Genomic DNA, 21,944 nt, shown 5'->3' with positions numbered 1-21,944 from the left:
CATAGATGCAAAAATCTTCAATAAAATAATGGCAAGCCGATTACAACAGCACATCAAAAAGCTTATCCACCATGATCAAGTAGGATTCATCCCGGGGATGCAAGGCTGGTTCAATATACGCAAGTCTATAAATGTAATTCACCACATAAACAGAACCAAAGACAAAAACCACATGATTATCTCAATCGATGCAGAGAAGGCCTTCGACAAAATTCAACAGCCCTTTATGCTAAAAACCCTCAATAAACTAGGTATCGATGGAACGTATCTCAAAATAATAAAAGCTATTTACGACAAACCGGCAGCCAATATCATACTGAACGGGCAAAAACTGGAAGCATTCCCTTTGAAATCTGGCACTAGACAAGGATGCCCTCTCTCACCACTCCTATTCAATATAGTACTGGAAGTTCTAGCCAGAGCAATCAGGCAAGAAAAAGAAATAAAGGGTATTCAATTAGGAAAGGAGGAACTCAAATTGTCTCTATTTGCAGATGACATGATTGTATATCTAGAAGACCCCCTCATCTCAGCCCAAAAGCTCCTGAAACTGATAAGCAACTTCAGCAAAGTCTCAGGATACAAAATCAATGTGCAAAAATCACAAGCATTCCTATACACCAATAATAGACTTAAAGAGAGCCAAATCAAGAACGAACTGCCATTCACAATTGCTACAAAGAGAATAAAATACCTAGGAATACAACTAACAAGGAATGTAAAGGACCTCTTCAAGGAGAACTACAAATCACTGCTCAACGAAATAAGAGAGGACACAAACAGATGGAGAAACATTCCATGTTCATGGTTAGGAAGAATTAATATCGTGAAAATGGCCATACTGCCCAAAGTAATATACAGATTCAATGCTATCCCCATCAAGCTACCAATGACCTTCTTCACAGAACTGGAAAAAACCACCTTAAACTTCATATGGAACCAAAAGAGAGCCCGCATAGCCAAGTCAATTCTAAGCAAAAAGAACAAAGTGGGAGGCATCACACTACCAGACATCAAACTCTACTACAAGGCTACAGTAATCAAAACAGCATGGTACTGGTACCAAAACAGAGATATAGACCAATGGAACAGAACAGAGGCGTCGGAGGCAACACAACATATCTACAACCACCCGATCTTTGACAAACCTGATAAAAACAAGCAATGGGGAAAGGATTCCCTGTTCAATAAGTGGTGTTGGGAAAACTGGCTAGCCATATGCAGAAAGCAGAAACTGGACCCCTTCCTGACACCTTACACTAAAATTGACTCCAGATGGATTAAAGACTTAAACATAAGACCTAACACCATAAAATCACTAGAAGGAAACCTAGGCAAAACCATTCAGGACATAGGCGTAGGCAAGGACTTCATGACCAAAACGCCAAAAGCATTGGCAACAAAAGCCAAAATAGACAAATGGGACCTAATCAAACTCCACAGCTTCTGCACAGCAAAAGAAACAGTCAATAGAGTGAATCGGCAACCAACAGAATGGGAAAAAATTTTTGCAGCCTACCCATCTGACAAAGGGTTGATATCCAGAATTTACAATGAGCTAAAAAAGATTTACAAGAAAAAAACAAACAAGCCCATTCAAAAGTGGGCGAAGGAAATGAACAGATACTTTACAAAAGAAGACATACATGAGGCCAACAAACATATGAAAAAATGCTCATCATCACTGGCCATTAGAGAAATGCAAATCAAAACTACATTGAGATACCATCTCACACCAGTTAGAATGGCAATCATTAAAAAATCTGGAGACAACAGATGCTGGAGAGGATGTGGAGAAATAGGAACACTTTTACACTGTTGGTGGGAGTGTAAATTAGTTCAACCATTGTGGAAAACAGTGTGGCGATTCCTCAAGGACCTAGAAATAGAAATTCCATTTGACCCAGCAATCCCATTACTGGGCATATATCCAAAGGATTATAAATCGTTCTACTATAAGGACACATGCACACGAATGTTCATAGCAGCACAGTTTACAATAGCAAAGACCTGGAACCAACCCAAATGCCCATCGATGATAGACTGGACAGGAAAAATGTGGCACATATACACCATGGAATATTATGCAGCCATTAAAAACGAGGAGTTCGCGTCCTTTGTAGGGACATGGATGAACCTGGAAACCATCATTCTCAGCAAACTGACACAAGAACACAAAATCAAACACCACATGTTCTCACTCATAGGCGGGTGTTGAACAAGGAGAACACATGGACACAGGGAGGGGAGCACTATACATGGGGGTCTGTTGTGGGGGAGTGGGGGGGACAGCGGGGGGGTGGGGAGTTGGGGAGGGATAGCATGGGGAGAAATGCCAGATATGGGTGAAGGGGAGGAAGGCAGCAAATCACACTGCCACGTATGCACCTATGCAACAACCTTGCATGTTTTTCACATGTACCCCAAAACCTAAAATGCAATAAAAAAAATAAATAAATAAATAAATAAATAAAAAAAAAAAAAAAAAAAAAGAAAAAGAAGGTGGGTGGGGGGGTGTGCGTCTGAGCTCCCGACGAGGCAACCGGCCTTACAGATACTACAGAGATCTTAGATTCATCAGGTACTATTCTAAGTGCCCTACATCTTCACAACGTCCTATGAGTTAGGTATTATTATTCTCCCATTTTATAGATGAGGAAACTGAGGCCCAGAATATTTAGCGATTTTAAATTAGTAAAGATAACTTAGTGAATAAATGATAGAGTCAGAATTTGAATCCAGGCAATCTAACTTTCAAATTCCTGCTCTTAACTATTATGCTAGAGTGAATTGAGGAATAGGATATCACACTCATTGCCTTTAAAATCATAATGGAAATTTCAGTCTTTTTTTTTTTAGATGAGAGTAATTAAAGATACAAGGAAATCTAACATCCTCAAAGTTTGAGTTATTGTTTGTTTTATATTCTTTGCACATTCTTCTAAAAACTTCAAAACAACTCTAATTTATATTGATAGTATTGTTTTAATAAAATAAGAATGTATATAATCATACTTTGTGTTTGAACTCGAAACTTTACTAGAGAGAAAACAGGTTGAAACTTGTAAGCAATAAGCAAAATTTAATATAATCTGTAAAAGAATATATTTTAGTTGGTAAAAAATGTGCTCTGTGGTAGAGCAGGGATCGTCCTGTTTAACGGAATGTTGGACCCTTGACTCTGTTAATTCTGTTTTAGAACCCATTTCCATGTGTTGGGTGATTATTCAGATTTTTAAAATTGCAGTTTAGAAAATGTTATTTTGGGCCAGGCACAGTCACTCACACCTGTAATCCCAGCACTTTGGGAGGCTGAGGCAGGTGGATCACCTGAGGTCAGGAGTTCGAGACCTGCCTGGCCAGCATGGCGAAACCCTGTCTCTACTAAAAATACAAAAAAGTAGCTGGGCATGGTGACAGGCACCTATATTCTCAGCTACTTGGGAGGCTGAGACTGGAGAATCACTTGAACCTGGAAGGCAGAGGTTACAGTGAGCCGAGATCATGCCACTGTACTCTAGCCTGGGCAACAAGAGCAAAACTCCATCTCAAAAAAAAAAAGAAAGAAAGAAAGAAAGAAAACGAAAAGAAAGAAAATGCTGTTGTGTTATCTATAAGCCCTAACTGGTATTCAGGGAAACTAGAAGTTTTGGGGTAGTATATAATTTAAAGAAAACAACCTGTTTTCTTTAAATTAAAGAAAACTTTAAAATAAAGTCAGAAAGCTGACTTTTAATAAAGTGACATTCCAATGAAATAACCCTTTCTACTTATTATTTTTGGACTAGCTGGTCAACAGGGCATGCCCTGGGTAAATTTTGAAGGATGAGTCTCCATCCTTATAACCAAGACTTCATTTCTTGCCAGTTGGGCCCGGGATAATAATCTATGCTTTCATTATTTTGATTACTCACTTAAACTATATTAAGGGACTCTCAGAGAAAAGATGGGCCACCAGGCCGCTGGAAGGTGAAAATAAGAAACCATTAGTACTGATGGCAATTCTCATCCATATTTTCTCTCTCACGCACACATTCTCGCTCTATCTCAGTAGAACTTATCTTCTGTGTTATTCTCTGTACAGCTGCTTCATTAGTATATCCCTGAAGGTATGTTAGCTCTATTCATGTGTGCACATGGTCATTCGCTAAGGAAGCCTTGATTCCTGAGTTCAAAAAAACACATCAGTTGGCCATGTGCAGTGGCTTACGCCTGTAATCCCAGCACTTTGGGAGGCTGAGGTGGGTGGATCGCAGGGTCAGGAGTTTGAGACCAGCCTGTCCAATATGGTGAAACCCTGTCTTTACTAAAAATACAAAAAAATTAGCCAGACATGGTGACAAGTGCCTGTAGTTCCAGCTACTCTGGAGGCTGGGCAGGAGAATTGCTTGAACCTGGGAGGTGGAGGTTGCAGTGAGCCAAGATTGCACCACTGTCCTCCAGCCTAGGAGACAGAGTGAGACTCTGTCACAAACAAACAAGCAAAAAAACCCACATCAGTTGAGTAATATAGATTAACTATAACCATTGAGTCCAAATTTTAATTCCTGTGAAGAACATCTGATTGGTCTAACTTGGGACAAATATTCACCTTAGGTCTAGTAACTTATAGCTGGGAGGGCCAAGCCAGAGTAACACATATGAGCATTAAAGGCCAGGAATGTAGTTCTCAGAAAGAGTCATGACCTGGTAAAGCAGTGTACTTTTTACAATTAGGACTCTGGTGTTTGCTTCCTTCTTTTTGCATTTTTGGACATGATGAAAGATAATTTTATTTATTTGTATGATGATGACCATTTACTCCAGCACTATTTGTTGAGTTATCCATTATCTCCTCAATGATTTGTGATGCTTTGTCCATTTAGTCTTTCTTTTAGTGTGGACTTGTGAATTGATCTTAAAATGATTTCATTTTTCTTTCTACTTTTAATCATAGTCATTTGATCCTTTACATTTAATGGAATTATTGACACATTTAGATATAAATCTACCATCCTGTTCTTCTCTATTTGTCTCCTTTGTTCTTTGCTCCTTTTTTTTTTCTAGTTGGATTTGGATTAATTGAATTTTTTTTTATGATTCCATTTTATGCCCACTATTGGCTTATTGGTTAAACACTCCCTATTTTTAGTGTTTGTGCTAGTGTTTATAGTATCATCCATCTCTAGTTTATTACTGAATATCTTCAAATAATTTTATTATATATATAGTGTAAGAATCTTTCAAAAGTACAATTCTCTCTCTCTTTTGCGCTGTTATTTATTTCACTTCATATGCCATAAATCTATAATACATTGTTTTTGTTTTTACTTTAGATGATAATTTATATTTTAGAGTGATTAAATATAAGAAAAAAGTCTTTTATGTTTACTTTCATCTTTTTCCCATTTTGGGACCCCTTTGTTTCTTTATGTTTCTGTTTGGTTTGACATTTCTTTTGCCTGAAGAATGTCCCTTAACACTTCATGTGAACGGATCTACTGGCAGCAAATTCACTCAGCTTTTTTCTTTTTCTGGTCTGAAAAAAAAATCTTTTTTTAAAAAAATTGATATGTAGTAGTTGTAGATATTTCAGGGATATGTGTGATATTTTAATACATTCATTCCATGTACAGTGATCAAATCAGGATAATGGAGTATTCACTTTAAACATTTATATTTTCTTGTAATATTCCAATTCTTCTAGCAGTTTTTAACTATACAATAAACTATTTTTAATTATAGTTACCTACTGTGCTATCAAATGCTAGATCTTATGCCTTCTACTTAACTATATTTCTGTATCCATTAACCAACCCTGAAAAAATCTTCATTTCTTCTTTATTTTAAAAGATTTTTTTTTTCTTTGCTGAGTTTATAATTCTGGATTGACAGTTGTTTTTTGCTTTTGTTTTGGGGCTTTATTTATTTATTTATTTTTTGTCTTTCGAGATGTCACTTAATTGCTTCTGACCTACATAGTCTGATGAGAAATCTACTCTAAGTCTTACTTTAAAAGTTCTTCTTTATGTAATGTGTCTTTTTTCCCTCTGGAAATTTTCTAGTTATTCTGTCTTTAGTTTTCAGCAGTTTGATGTGTCCAGGTGTGTTTGCACATGTGTGTGTGTGTGTGTGTGTGTGTGTGTGTGTTTGAGATGGGGTCTCACTTTGTCACCTAGGCTGGAGTGTAGTAGTGCAATCATGGCCCGCTATAGCCTTCACCTCCTGGGCTCAAATGGTCCCCCTGCCTCAGCCTCCTGATGTAGCTGGAACTACAGGCATCCATAGTGTTCCCACCTCCCATCATTTGTAACAGCTTTGCTGATAAACAATTTATGTACCATAAAATTTACCCTTTTAAATTGTATAATTTGGTGATTTTTGCTATGAAATGCTATGCTTAAGAAATATAATTACATTTTAAAAGTCATTTACCATTAATAGCCTAAAATCAAAGAACAAGACATTTTGTAAAAAATGAATACTGTGAGTATATGTTAAAATGTTAAAAGAATACATTTCATTAAAATTTTTCTGGTCTGTGATATTTATATATGTTATACTTTCCAAGAATAAAAAAGACAACTTCAGTTAGGGAACCACTGGAGTGGCAGTAGGGGTAAACTTTCTAATGTACTTTCAGCTGCAATGTGTGTTTTGCCTTTACTTCTTCCAGGATTCTCGGGAGTATTACTGGCCACAAACATGTTAATTTTCCAGGCTGGAGTTTCCTCAGTCATGTAGATAGTATAAATTTATACCCTAAACCTGTGTGAGATATAGACCCACAGCTACACATTCACATTTTCAGGGGATACTTTTTTCTAGCCAGATATGAGATAGGAATCAAAACATTTTCTTATCTCTTTATGCATAGAGTTGAAATTTTTCTATCGGTGACTTCACTAGGCCTTTTGTGAGTTTCAGTTTTATGCAAAGGTCTCAGTTCTTCCCACATATGGACCCAGTGAGCCTCTAGGTTATCAGACTGACACTCTACCCAAGTCCAGCTGTCAGTTTAACTCACACACTTCCTGTTCTGGATTTTAGTTTTATCTGTTTTGGCACCTGTGTTTTTTCTGTATGTATGTATTAGATATGTGTGAATGTATGTATGTGTCTTTTAAATGCATGCTTCAATTAACCTGTGCATTTAAAATGATGTCATATTTTATCCATCAGTACTAGGAGGAAGAAGGATTTTTAGCGAGTCATGCTGTGTTGGGACCATAGTTTATAATTAATCATTGTGCTTGCTCTTTATAATTTCTAACAGTTTGCCTGTTTATAATATTGTGCAATGGTTGAGAGCAGGTCAGACTCTGGAGTTAGGGAATTTGGCTTCAAATTTTCCTCACTTTCTGTCCTGAGATTTTGGTAATGTATTTGACCTCTTAATACCTCAGTTTTCTCATCTGTAAATGAAAATAACTCTTAGCTCATAGAAATGTTGTGAGAAAACACTTAGCATATAAGTGTTCGATAAATGTTAGTTTTTTATAATTATATTTGAATATCTCATTTTAATCTACATCTTAAATTCTGATTTTGCTTTGTTTTAACCATGATGAAAATACTGTGTCTCCTCCGTGGAGGTAGGAGGCAAAAAATAAAATGCAAAATAGTGTGTTCTTTTTTAGTGTTTGTACATTGCTTTGGCTACTTAACAGCAAAGCTTATTTTCTTCAAAATTACTACTTCTGCCCGAAGCATAGATAATGCTGCTTTCTTCAGACTGCTCAAAAATCTTAAATCTGGGTCAGTATTATTTTCATATCTAGAGTAAGGCATACTTAGAATGCAAAGACCATGGCCTGGCCTTATTTCTATGATGGACACAACAATCCAATTTTCCAGTATTCACAGAAGGTTAAATTAAATAGGAGTCAAATTTGTTTTGGAGTAGACAAGAATCTCTAATTATCGGATAACCAAGAACATTTAGGTATTACCAAGAACATTTATTAACATTAGAATGTTAATTTATAGGTGTTGTTAAGATTTTGCGAGGGAATGAACATATACTGTATTTTTCCAATAATAAGGACATGAAAGGAAGAAAATAATGTCTCTTTAAATAGGGGCTTGAAAGGTACTAAAAGCATCTGCCAGTCTAATTACTAGGTAACTTGTATGAAAAAGTAACTTTCTTGTTTGCAGAATGCCCTTGCTTTCTTTGCTGTGGTAGGAAAAGTAGATTTTAAGTACTGTCTGGACCTTTTTGTACTTTAAGTAGGATTTCAGCACAATTAGAGCCAGGAAAGAAAACATCCAGTCAGCTAGTTTTGTCTTTGGGGAAAGAAAGAAACTAAAAGAACATAGTTATCTGGGAGTAAATTAAAGAGTTTATTCATAGGGAAAGGGGATTTTAGCCCTAGAAGCTGTTGGAATAAAAGAGAATGGGAAAGCTGAAGTGACACGGGACAAAAACTTCCTTTTCTGTGCTATATTTTTAAAAGAAAATTTAATGTACTGCACTGAATACAAGAGGAACCTAGGACAGTCAGATCATCCATGAGGAAGAGAAAGACACATCCTGTTTTACACATCTGATCCATGAATCATGTATTTTTGAACACAAAGTCTTTACTAACTCAGAAAAAACTCCTAAATAGATCTTAAATATACACCACCCCTAAACTTGGACACAGTTTGTAATTCTACTCATAATCTGAGAAAATCCCTTATATGCTAGTGGATCTCTCGTTTTAAATGATTAACAAATATTTTATAGTATTATTTTCATATTATGTTAACAGATGTCATGTGCTAAAGTTACCATGAAGACAGCATATTATATTGGAAAGAACAGAGCTCACAGATTCACAAGGTTCTACTACTTCTAACACTGAACTTGTTGAACCTTGGACAGAGTATTTCTGAGACTGAACTTCTTCATTTGAAAAATAAATAAGAAAAAAAAACTCCTTTTAACTTTTCTCTCATAGGACTTTTGTAAAGAGTAATCCTGATAATGTATGTGAAATACTTCATATTTGTACAGATTGATGGTGATGTTTATTATTTAAATTATATAATTTTAAATAAATCTCAATGTTTATGTCTTCCTCTCAGAATTTTTCTTATTATATTCTAGGCCTTTAATGATTGACCCCCAGGGTCAAGCCAATAAATGGATCAAAAACTCTGAGAAAGAAAATCAGCTTAGTGTTATTAAGCTATCAGATTCAGACTATATGAGAACATTGGAAAACTGTATTCAGTTTGGAAATCCACTTCTATTAGAAAATGTTGGTGAAGAACTGGATCCGTCTTTGGAGCCTTTACTGCTTAGACAAACTTTTAAACAAGGTATAAAGCAATTACTATTAATCTGAAAGATGATTGAATTATCCTTGAGGCATGAAAGAGGCCTTACTACATAAATTTAATAATAATGTTAATAACTCAGAACTTCTGGGTCATTGTTATGCATGAAAGGAAATTTGGAACAAGCTATCGGGAATGAACCTTAGCCAGGTATTCTAAGATAAATACCTTGCCCTCCCTTCACTGCCTTAACCGCTGTTATCTAGATTGTTGTTCTATAGAGAACATAAAGAAGTTGAAGCCAGCTTGAAATTCCTTTATCTTGTGACCTTTGACCACAAAAAATCTATTGTTATGAATAGTCATGGTGTCAAACTTCAGGCCTCAAGTGATCCTCCTCCCTCAGCCTCCCAAAGTGCTGGGATTACAGGAATGAGTCACCATGAATAGTGATGGTGCATGTGGGCCTGAGTTGTTTTTATCTTTCTGTTTATAAAAATTTGTCTCTGCCAAGTACTATTACCATTAAGAGCTTTAGTCATTTACATGTATTTTAGAATCATGATTGAAAATTGATGAAGAAAGCTCAAAAGAAATCTTCATTTACGAAGCTCTATGACAACTAGAGAAAATGTCCTTTATTAACCCAGAAAGAGTCCTGCTGTATAATTGCCTACTTGCTGTTGTGTCTGTGACTTTTGCCACTCCTGTTTTCTATATGTTATTATCATTTTGAGACAAAGTCTTGCTCTGTCTCCCAGGCTGAAGTGCAGTGGCACGATCTCAGCTCACTGCAATTTCTGCCTCCTGAGTTCAAGTGATTCTTGTTCCTCAGCCTCCAAAGTAGCTGGTATTACGGGCATGTGCCACTATGACACCCAGCTAATTTTTTTGGGTATTTTTAGTAGAAATGGGGTTTCACCATGTTGGCCTGGCTGGTGTCAAACTCCTCACCACAAGTGATGTGCCTGCCTTGGCCTCCCGAAGTGTTGGGATTATAGGCATGAACCACTAAGCCCTGCCCTGTTTTCTGTTTTAAATTACTTTAGGATCCTTTATTTGTAACCTAGGCAAGGCCATAGAAGTACATAGGGTGAGGGGCTATGTAACTGACTCACTTGTTAGGCATTTGTTTTCTGAAATCTAGGTGGCATTGAATGCATCAGACTTGGTGAGGTCATTATTGAGTATTCCTTTGATTTCAAATTTTATATCACCACAAAACTGAGAAATCCGCACTATATGCCAGAGCTGGCTACAAAAGTGTCTTTGCTGAATTTCATGATCACTCCAGAAGGACTTGAAGATCAATTACTAGGTATTGTTGTTGCAAAGGAGAGGTATGTATTTTCTTAGATGCTTCTAGATGATTTAAAGAGGAATATTTGTAGGCCATTAATATTTTTGTTTTGTGAATATTTTAAAACTTTGTCAAATTTATATTTTCTTACTATAATAATCACACAATCCTCTAAAATGGCAATCTGTAACAAGTAAATTATAAGCCAACCGTGATATATTGGGGTTTTAGTATGGGCAGTTGGGTTCAGGTTAACATGCCATTGTTACAGGAAAGAGATTCTGATCCAGAACCCAAGAAAGGGTTTTTGGATCTCGTGCAAGAAATAATTCAGCGTGAGTCCATGGAGTAAAGTGAAAACAAATTTATTAAGAAAGTAAAGGAATAAAAAAATGGCTACTCCATAGACAGAGCAGCCCCAAGGACTGCTGGTTGTCCATTTTGATGGTTATTTCTTGATTATATGCTGAACAAGGGGTGGATTACTTGTGCCTCCTCATTTTAGACCATATAGGGTAAATTTTTGACATTGTGATGGCATTTGTAAACTATCACGGCACTGGTGGGGTATAGCAGTGAGGACAACCAGAGGTCACTTCTGTGGCCATCTTGGTTTTGGTGGGATTTAGCCAGCTTCTTTACTGTAACCTGCTTTATCAGCAAGATCTTTATGACCTGTATCTTATATTGACATCCTATCTCATCCTGTGACTTAGAATGCCCAGCCATTTGAGAATGCAGTCCAGTAGGTTTTAATCTCATTTTTCCCAGCCCCTACTCAAGATGGAGTTGCTCTGGTTCGAATGCCTCTGACATCATGACTTATGACTTGTATCTGAATGAGCCAGAAATTTCACCTTTAGGAATCCAGGCTATGAACATAAACAGAAATATATTCATTTTTATGTATATACAGGATATTAATAATAAAATGTTTAGCAAAAGAAGGAAAAAGTAGCATATAAAACTATATGCAGAATAGGTAATATTTTGTTTTAAAAAAATGGATGTTTATTTACATAAAAAGAGTAAAAAAAAGATTGGGAAGGAATACACCCCAGTGTTAAAGTAATTATCTCTGTGGTGGTAAAATTATCGGTAATTTTTATTGTTTTCTTTATATATGTTCGATTTTTATTTTAAGTTCCAGGGTACATGTGCAGGAGGTGCAGGTTTGTTACACAGGTAAACGTGTGCTAAGGTGCAACAAACCACCAATCAACCCATCACCTAGGTATTAAGCCCAACATGCATTATTTGTCCTGATGCTCTCTTTCCCCTATCCCCCCCGACAAGTGTGTGTTGTTCCCTACCCTGTGTCTATGTGTTCACATTTTCAGCTCCCACTTACAAGTAAGAACATCCAGTGTTTGGTTTTCTGTTTTTGTGTTAGCTTGCTGACGGTAATGGCTTCCATTTCTCTGCAAAGGACATGATCTTGTTTTTGTTTTGTTTTGTTTTGTTTGTTTGTTTTTTGTTTTTGAGATGGAGTTTTGCTCTTGTTGCCCAGGCTGGAGTGCAATGTTGCCATCTCAGCTCACTGCAACCTCTGCCTCCCAGGTTCAAGTGATTCTCCTGCCTCAGCCTCCCGAGTAGCTGGGATTACAGGCATGTACCACCACGCCTGGCTAATTTTTTGTATTTTTAGTAGAGATGGGGTTTCTCCATGTTGGTCGGGCTGGTCTTGAACTCCCAACCTCAGGTGATCTGCCTACCTCAGCCTCCCAAAGTGCTGGGATTACAGGCGTGAGCCACCACACCCTGCCAATCTTGTTCCATTTTATGACTACAAAGTATTCCATGGTATATATGTGCCACATTTTCTTTATCCAGTCTATAATTGATGGGCACTTAGGTTGATTCCATGTCTTTGCTATTGTGAACAGTGCTACAGTGAACATACATGTGCATGTAGCTTTATAATAGAGTGATTTATATTCCTTTGGTATATACCTGGTAGTGAGATTGCTGTGTCATATGGTATGTCTGGTTCTAGGTCTTTGAGGAATCACCACACTGTCTTCCACAATGGTTGAAATAATTATTTCCATCCACCATGTAAAACCATTTCTATTTCTCTGCAGCCTCACCAGCGTCTGTTGTTTCTTGACTTTTCAATAATCGCCATTCTGACTGGCATAAGATGGTATCTCATTGTGGTTTTGAATTACATTTCTGTGATGATCAGTGATGTTGAGCTTGTTTTCATATGTTTGTTGGCTGCATAAATATCTTCTTTTGAGAAGTGTCCTTTGCCCACTTTTTAATGGGGTTGTTTCTTTCTTGTAAATTTAAGTTCTTTGTGTATTCTGGTTATAGACTTTTGTCAGATGGATAGATTGTAAACATTTTCTCCCATTCTGTAGGTTGTCTGTACATTCTGATAGTTTCTTTTGCTGTGTAGAAACTCATTAGTTTAATTAGATCCCATTTATCAATTTGCGCTTTTGTTGCAATTGCTTTTGATGTTTTTGTCATGAAATCTTTGCCTGTGCCTATAAGATGGATTAAAGACTTAAATGTAAAACCGGAAACTGTATGTATTCTTTTTTTAATGAGGAAAAACATTATGATACCTGGAAGGGCTACTAGTGAAGAGTTGCTTCTGGAAGGAAATCTGATTTCACTTGAAGCTCAATGTAACATTATCAAGTGGTCTAGTAAATGAAATCAAATTAAAAGTGAAAATATGTAACCATGAGGTGTTTCTTCCAGTATTCCAGTACAGAACCATGTCATAACATATGCTATTCCATGGTAGACTGTGTTATTTTAAAGTTTCATCCCATTTTTGTTTGATGTAAGTGTTTTGACGTAAGTGCCAATTTTGCCTTTCGCTTAAAGAGCCAGTCTTACGGCCAGTCATCCTCTCAGTGTTTGCTACTATAGAAAATATGATGAAAATGAGACTTCATGGTGACAAAATCAAGAAATAGATAAGAAGTCCATACTTGGAGTGTCTTCTCCAGTTCTTACGCTCACATAGCAGCTATGCCATATGGATCACTCTAATGTATTCTTAGACTTACTGTAGCAAATGTTATTGCCACATTTCACATGTATACAATTAATGCTTTTTTTTGGCTTGAACTTCTCAAATAGTTGTGTGTGTGAAAGTATTTTTCCTTTAAATTAAAGCAGTTAATCACCTTAGTGTGTATTAGATGTTTACAAATTTGTAATATGTAGTACTCAGATATAAATTTAGGTAAGACTATGAATTTGGACTAAGTGTTTCTATCCTTTTAGACCAGAATTAGAAGAGGAACGAAATGCCCTTATTCTTCAGTCTGCAGCGAACAAGAAACAGCTGAAAGAGATAGAGACAAAAATTTTAGAAACATTATCATCATCGGAAGGAAACATTTTAGAAGATGAAAGTGCAATTAAAGTCTTAGACTCTGCCAGAATGATGTCCAATGAGATAACGAAGAAACAACAGGTGAAAAAAGAATCCGAGAAATCCTTTGGTTCTTAAGATTCTGATTTGCTTCTGGTCCCCAAGGAAGGTGCTAGAGTAGGCTTGCTGGAAAGGAAAAAGAAAATGATAAAATACCCAAACATAAACTTAAACTCATAAGAGAATATCTTACCATTATTTAAAACCTGGTCTGATCTATATGGTATCTATATGCAAAAGAAATAAATTTAGAATGAATGCTTTAAAATATATTTATTATTATTGGATAAGTAAGGTATTATTAGGAGTATTGGATAGGTATTATTATTGGGTAGGTAAGGTAGGCTACTTGGGTTCATTCAAGTTTTAATTGACTCTTCTCTGAAAACTTGAATTTGAGAGCTTGTCTTATCTCTATTCCTGATTGGAGTTCTTGATGCAGTTAGTTGCTGGTAGATTGAACAATAAGGGGTTCTAGGAGTAAATAGAGATTCCTAGACATTAATTCCAACATTATCATGTCATTTGTCAGGAAGACAGGTGTGAGAGTTGAGGGTGGCAGGTGGAAGAAGAGAGGCAAGTAGTCTATAGCCAATAATGCATTTATTGCAAATTCACCTAACTCAGCTGAATGATGATGATGATGATGATGATTATTATTACTATTTTTGAGATGGAGTCTTGCTCTGTCTCCAGGCTGGAGTGCAGTGGTGTGCAATCTTGGCTCACTGCAACTTCTGCCTCCCAGTTCAAGTGATTCCCCTGCTTCAGCCTCCCCAGTAGCTGGGACTACAAGCATGCGCCACCATGCTTGGCTAATTTTTTTTTTTAGTAGAGACGGAGTTTTACCATGTTAGCCAGAATGGTCTTGATTTCCTGACCTCTGATCTGCCCACCTCGGCCTCCCAAAGTGCTGAGACAAAGTTTTGCTCTGTCACCCAGGCTGGAGTGCAGTGGTGTGATCTCAGCTCACCTCAACCTCTGCTTCCGGGGTTCAAGTGGTTCTCCTGCCTCAGGCCTCCCGAGTAGCTGGGATTACAGGCGCCCACCACCATGCCTGGCTAATTTTTTGTATTTTTAGTAGAGATGGGGTTTCATCTTGTTGGCCAGGTTGGTCTTGAACTCCTGACCTCAGGTGATCCACCTGCCTTGGCCTCCCAAAGTGCAGGGATTACAGGCATGAGTTACCATGCCCAGCCCCGAATTATATTCTTTTTATGGAATAACAAAATGTTTTAAGCAGAAAAGGCCTTAGCAAGCACTTATTTTCTGCACTTTATAGTTAAGAAAAATAGGTCCCAGAAAGGTTGGCTGAGGCTCAAGTTTACACAATTAAATGGTATTACAGAATGATTTCTGTAAGCTAACGTTACTGATCTTCAGACCTTTTGGTTTTCCTTGGCGCAACCAATGAGTTAAGTGCTCCTTCACTTTAGAGTAATTAAAAAATAAAAAGAAACCTGAATAGAGATTGCACTAATCACTCAGCATCTCTGCGCTGCTCCCACCCCACAATACACCCTTGCGCTGGGACAGAGGAATTTCTAAAGGTCTAGGCACCCTTCCCCTTTGGATAGATTTATTTTGCATGAATGCGATGGTCCTCACTCTTGTCACTTGTACTGTTTGGTGTTTTATGTTTTTCATCTTGGGAGAGCCAAAGGAGTAAGGTCTTAGGGTAATGTTCTTTGGCAGCCCCCAGTCTGGGACCATGGCTGAGATATTCTGTAGTGCCTCCTTTCCCTATACCTGTCCATCAGAGCAGAACAAGCTACTACTTGTTCCCTCACCAAACTAGTTTTCAAAGGGGAGAGAGGATAGGAAGCACTTATTGACTTATTTCCTATTAAGACTTGAAGAGAAAGGGAGATATAACGATGTATTGGTTCAAGTACTTTATCTTACAATGAGATAAATGTAATAAATCATAGTACCTTTCTGACCGAATCCCATTGATCATCACAAACAGTTTTAAACTCATTATATGGTTTGAGCTAAAACATACTCTCTATCTACCCTGGCTTCTATTCTACCATTATCCACCCACCTAATGTAAGAAAAAACATCTTCAGGGAAGGCTTTCCAACATAATCAAAATCTGTTTTTCCCTTTTCCCTAAATCCACAAGATTAAACAAACACAAAACTTTAAGAGTTTATTCTAGAGATTTCAGAGTTTACCCCTACTGCCACTCTAATGGTTTCCTGACTGAAGCTTAGTCTTTTTTATTTTTGGAAAGTATTATATATATAAGTATCACAGACCAGAAAAGTTTAACAAGTAACAAGTTGTCCTCTTTTAACATCTTAACATGTACTCAGTCTTTATTTCTTAGAAAATACCTTTTCTTTGACTTTAGGCCATTAATGGTAAATGATTTTTAAAATGTATTTATATTTCGTAAGCATTTCATGCTAAGGATTCAGAATTAGCAAACACTGTTTATAAGTATACATAGATCAAGCCATTAAATATGAATTAAGTTATTATTTATGTTTAAAAATTAGGCCCGGTGCTGTGGTTCACACCTGTAATCCCAGCACTTTGAGAGGCTGAAGCAGGTAGGTCACCTGAAGTCAAGAGTTTGAGACCAGCCTAACCAACGTGGTGAAACCCCGTCTCTACTAAAATACAAAAATTAGCCAGAAGAGGTGGCAGATGCCTGTGATGTCAGCTACTTAGGAGGTTGAGGCAGGAGAATCACTTGAACGCAGGAGATGGAGGTTGCAGTGAGCCGAGATCATGCCACTGCACTCCAGCCTGGGTGACAGAGCGAGACTCCCTCTCAAATAAATAAATAAATATTATAATATTTGTTGTTTGTTTCTGCTTGCTGTTGCAAAATGGCATTTGAATTGAAAATCAAAGTTTAAATAGTAAAAGGTTTAAATGAGAATACTAAAATAATGCTTTCTTAGGTAAAGTGTCATTAATTACCATCGTTGATAACTTTTTTTACTTATTTATAGTCAGGACTGAGATTCCAAACTTACCTTTGGTTCATCTGTGGTTATACAGTATAATTTGGGGGAAAGTTTGTTTGCAAGGAACGGGAACTCACTTGAATCAGCTAAAATGAAAAAGATACATGAAAATCATTTATTTTCCCAATAATAAGACATACATCCAGACCTCAAGGATAAATGGAAGGCATTAAGTTTCTGTGCTCTGTGTCTCTTCCCCTATCTCTGGGGCTGTGTGTCATTCTGTGCTTCTCTCTGCTCCATCTGAAGACCAGTTTCTTTTAAGACTTGTGTTATCTCTTTCTTCATATACTCACATAGCATTAAAACAAACATGTAGAAAAAGTCCCACTACCTTTTACTCCTAATGCCAATGCCATCTAACTTCAGTTTCTGAGGCCCCTGAAGTTTTAATTCTCCAGGGAAATTCTTGATTACCTTATTTTGGATCTGGCTCTATCCCTGCCTCTTGATTAAATTAGCAACAAGCAGGATTTGATATAAACATGACTACATAGGCATACCATTCATCAGAGTCTGTGGATACCATTACCAAAGAAGGAAGAGGGAGTTGGAATAGTGCTTGAAACATTTTTTCTATAGAATATCAACCTATCAGACTGAGTTGAAGAGCTATTATTTTGGAGAGCATTTTTATTTGGGAGTTGAGTGTCTACAGCCCTATTAAATTAGAAAGTTAAACATGTGAGAAGCTACTTGGAAAAAAAAACATCTTTGTATATAAAACCACTCATCAATAAATAGTTTTGAATACCTACTTTGCCAGACTGCTGGGTTCCAGAACATGAGTTAATACCTTAAATATACACACAAGTACACTTGCTTTCTAGTCCTCTCTCCCTCTTTAACTCTGACCTGTTAAAGTCAAAGAGGGTGAATGACTGCAATAGACACAGGTCAGGGTCAGGCAAAGAGTAAGCAAAGTTTTCTTATTTGGTATGTCTCAAATAAGAAAGAGATGGTCATTGGCGGATGATACTATTAATCTAAAGTTTACACTTGTTTCTTTCTCTTGTTCCTCCTCTCTCTCCTTTCTCTTTCCTCCATCCCTAGTTCTTTCCTTCATCCCCTTTTGTTTTCTTTATTTCTGACTTTTAGTATGATAAAGCCCTCTCTTGTAAACCATACTTAAATTCGTATGTTATCATTGCATTGAGCTTTTTAAAAAATATATAAACTTCATTATATGAAAAGCACATAATTAAAATACTCTTCGTATTTCTTAATCTTGGTTTTTCTGTTCTTCTCCTAGATTGCAGAAAAAACAGAACTCAAAATAGCAGAGTCTCGAGAAGGTTATAGGCCCATCGCCAAACACTCATCAGTACTGTTCTTCAGCATTGCAGACCTGGCTAATATTGATCCCATGTATCAGTACTCTCTCATCTGGTTTGTGAACCTTTATATCAACTCAATTCATGACAGGTAAACTTCTCTCACTTTATTCATCTTTCTGAGGTTGGATTTTCACAGTCCTTTCCATTTAAAAAGTGTGACTTTTTTTTTTTTTTTACTTACGTATATTCATTACAGAACATTAAAAATGTGGAAAAGTGACTGGGCATGGTGGCTCATGCCTGTAATCTCAGCACTTTGGAAGGCCAAGGTGGGCAGATCACTTGAGGTCAGGTGCTTGAGATCAGCCTGGCCAACATGATGAAACCCCATATCTCCTAAAAGTACAAGAATTAGCCGGGCATGGTGGTGGGCGCCTGTAATCCCAGCTACTCGGGAGACTGAGGCAGGAAAATCACTTGAATTCAGTAGGTGGAGGTTGAGCCGAGATGGCACCACTGCACTCCAGCCTGGGCAACAGAGCAAGATTGTCTCAAAAAAAAAAAAAAAGGAAAAGTGAAAGAAAAAAGATACTCAAAAAAGATACTCAAAAAGATACTCAAAAAAGATAATCAAAACCTCCTTTCTATTTTAAGTTGTTGTTTCATTCCTACTTAAGATTTAGGCATAGAGGGATTAACTTTAGTATTTTTTTTTTCTTCTCTCTTTTAAATGTTTCATTGAGGCAGGCACATGACTTAGTTTTGAGCAACTCTAGTGTATCTTTCTCCAGGCTTGAGGTCTCGAAAAGGTTTCAGTCCCAAGTTTCTTTTTTCTTTGTTTTATTTGATTGTTTTTTTGAAACAAGGTCTCACTCTGTCACCCAGGCTAGAATGCAGTGGCACAATCACAGCTCACTGCAGCCTCAACCTCCTGGGCTCAGGTGATCCACCCACCTCAGCCTTCAGAATAGCTGGGACTTCAGGTGTGCACCACTATGCTTGGCTAATTTTTGTATTATTTTTTGTAGAGATTGGGTTTCACCAAGTTGCCCAGGCTGGTCTTGAACTCCTGGACTCAAGAAATCTGCCCGACTTATCTTCCCTAAGTGCTGAGATTACAGGAATGAGCCACTACACCTGGCCCCACATTTTTTTTTTTCTTTCTTTTTTATTTTTTTTGAGATGGAGTTACTCTCTGTTGCCCAGGCTGGAGTGCAATGGTGCTATCTCAGCTCATTGCAACCTCCGCTCCCAGGTTCAAGCAATTTTCCTGCCTCAGCCTCCTGAGTATAGGCGTGCAGCACCACACCCAGCTAATTTTTGTATTTTTATTAGAGACAAGATTTCACCATGTTGGTCAGGCTGGTCTTGACTCCTGACCTCTTGATCCACCTGCCTTGGCCTCGTGAAGTGCTTGGATTACAGGCGTGAGTCCCTGAGCCTGGCCTCTGGCCCCACATTTCTAATGGTTTTCTAGATATTCTCACTTTAATCAATTAATGAATGTATGAAAATTTCGGAGTCAGACTGGAGTTGGGGATTACATCTCAGTTCTGCCACATACTAGCTACATGCCTATAGGCAAATCCATTAATGTGAGGTAATTGCCTCAATTTTTCTTATCTATAAAATTGGGATAATAGTACTGACCTTTTAGGGTTTTTATGACAATTAAATGAGATAATATTTGTAAAGTGTTTATAACAATGTCTGGTATTTAGTAACTGTTGTACCTGTTAAGAAAAATTAAAATATGACTTGAGCCAATCGTGTGTGCTATAAGAAATTTCGACATTGGCTATTGGTAGAATAATCTCTGCTGAGTGATTGAAATTCCAGATTCCTTCTCAGTTGGAATTTGGAATTTGAATTTATGCAACCCATATGATGAAGGAAATTCAAGTTAAAGAATTGACATAAAAATGTCAATCTCAAGTTTTGATGAGGATGTGAAATAATTGGAGCCCTCCTACACTGCTGGTGGGATTTTAAAATAATATGGCCACTTTGGAAGTTCTTCAAAATACTAAACCTAGATTGCCATATGACCCAGCATTTCCACTCCCGGGTATATGCCCAAGAGAATTGATTGCATACGTTCACACACAAACTTAGTTTAAAAAAAAAATTGGGCATAAAATGCTGCATTCAAAAGTTACTTGAGTTGCTTTTTCCCCCCTTCAACATGTGATGTTATTCACATGAAATACAGTTAGGCTCATTTGTTTACTTTTATGTTTCATTTTAGGGTTTTTCTTCATCCTTGTTGAGTTTAATTGTGTTATATGTTTGAGTACATAAACCATTAGTGACTCCAAAATTCAACCCTGTACAAAAAGATCTACTCAGAGAAGTGTCACTACCCCCAACCCTTCCATCCCATTCCCATGGTCCTATGTATTACTTTTTAAAAATCAAATTTTTAATTTTGAGTTAAGTGTAGATTCACATGTGATTATGAGAAATAATAAAGATCTTATATACCTTTTACCCAGTTGCCCCAATGGTGACATGTTGAAAACCTATAGAACAATTATCACAACCATGATAATGACATTAATACAGTCAAGATACAGAACATTTCCACCACCACAAGGATCCCTGTGTTGCCCTTTAATAGCTACACCCACTTCCTTCCCATCCTTACCCCTTCCGTAACCCTTGGCAACCCCTAACCTGTTCTCCATTTTTATACTTTTGTTAGTTTAAAAATTTTATATAAATGGAAGCATATGGCATGTAACTTTTTGAGATTGGCTTTTTTTACTCAGTATAATTCTCCAGGGAGTCATTCAAGTTGCTGTGTGTTTAAATATTTGGCTCTTTTTGAAGGCTGAGAAATATTTCATAGCATGAATTTACCACAGATTAAAATCTGTTTAATCATTTATCTGTTGAAGGACCTCTGAATTATTTCCAGTTTGGGGTTACAATGAATAAAACTGCTGTAAACATTCATGTACATGTATTTGTGAATATAAATTTTTATTTCTTTGAGATAAATACACAGGAATGCAATTGCTGGATTATGTAGTAGTTGTTTGTTCAGGGGTACATGTGCAGGTTTGTTATATAGGTAAATTACATGTCCCAGAGGATTAGTATACAGATGATTTTGTCACCCAGGTGATAAGCATAGTACCTGTAGGTAGTTGTTTTGTTTTGTTTTGTTTTGTTTTGAGACAGAGTCTTGGTCTGTCACCAGGCGCCAGGCTGGAGTGCAGTGGCGCAACTCAGCTCACTGCAACATCCGCCTCCGGTGTTCAAGCAATTCTCCTGCCTCAGCCTCCGGAGTAGCTGGGACTACAGGCGTGTGCCACCACACCCAGCTATTTTTTTTTTTTTTTTTTTTTTTGTACTTTAGTAGAGACGGGGTTTAACTATGTTGGCCAGGATGGTCTCGAATTCTTGACCTCATGATCCACCTGCCTCGGCCTCCCAAAGTACTGGGATTACAGGCATGAGCCACCGCACCCAGCCCTGTAGGTAGTTTTTTAAACCTCACCATCCTCCCACTCTCCACCTTTTGTTCCCTTCCTTGTGTCCATGTGTACTCAATGTTCTGAGAACGTAGGGTATTTGGTTTTCTGTTCCGCATTATTAGTTTGCTTAGGATAATGGTCTCCAGCTCCATCCATGCTGCTACAAAGGACATGAGTTCATTCTTTTTGGTGGCTGTCTTGTATTCCATGGCGCATCTGTACCACCTTAGCTGTATCTAGTCTATGATTGAC

The 21,944-nt window shown here is 37.3% G+C and overlaps 1 protein-coding gene across 1 annotated transcript in view; it reads left to right on the top strand.

Annotated features, from left to right (window-relative positions):
* DNAH12 (dynein axonemal heavy chain 12) overlaps positions 1-21,944 on the top strand; it is a 243,749-nt gene that overhangs the window by 163,393 nt on the left and 58,412 nt on the right. The window contains exons 56-59 of the mRNA XM_064367223.1: positions 9,077-9,291; positions 10,397-10,589; positions 13,799-13,991; positions 18,186-18,358. Coding sequence (XP_064223293.1) covers positions 9,077-9,291; positions 10,397-10,589; positions 13,799-13,991; positions 18,186-18,358 — 774 coding nt within the window. The remainder of the gene's footprint in view (positions 1-9,076; positions 9,292-10,396; positions 10,590-13,798; positions 13,992-18,185; positions 18,359-21,944) is intronic.

Source organism: Aotus nancymaae, unplaced genomic scaffold, assembly GCF_030222135.1.
Source record: "Aotus nancymaae isolate 86718 unplaced genomic scaffold, 86718_ANA_hifiasm-v0.15.2.pri h1tg000067l, whole genome shotgun sequence".
NCBI lineage: Eukaryota > Metazoa > Chordata > Mammalia > Primates > Aotidae > Aotus > Aotus nancymaae.
The sequence above is the reverse complement of the archived record's forward strand: the minus strand, read 5'-3'. Positions and strand labels throughout refer to the sequence as shown.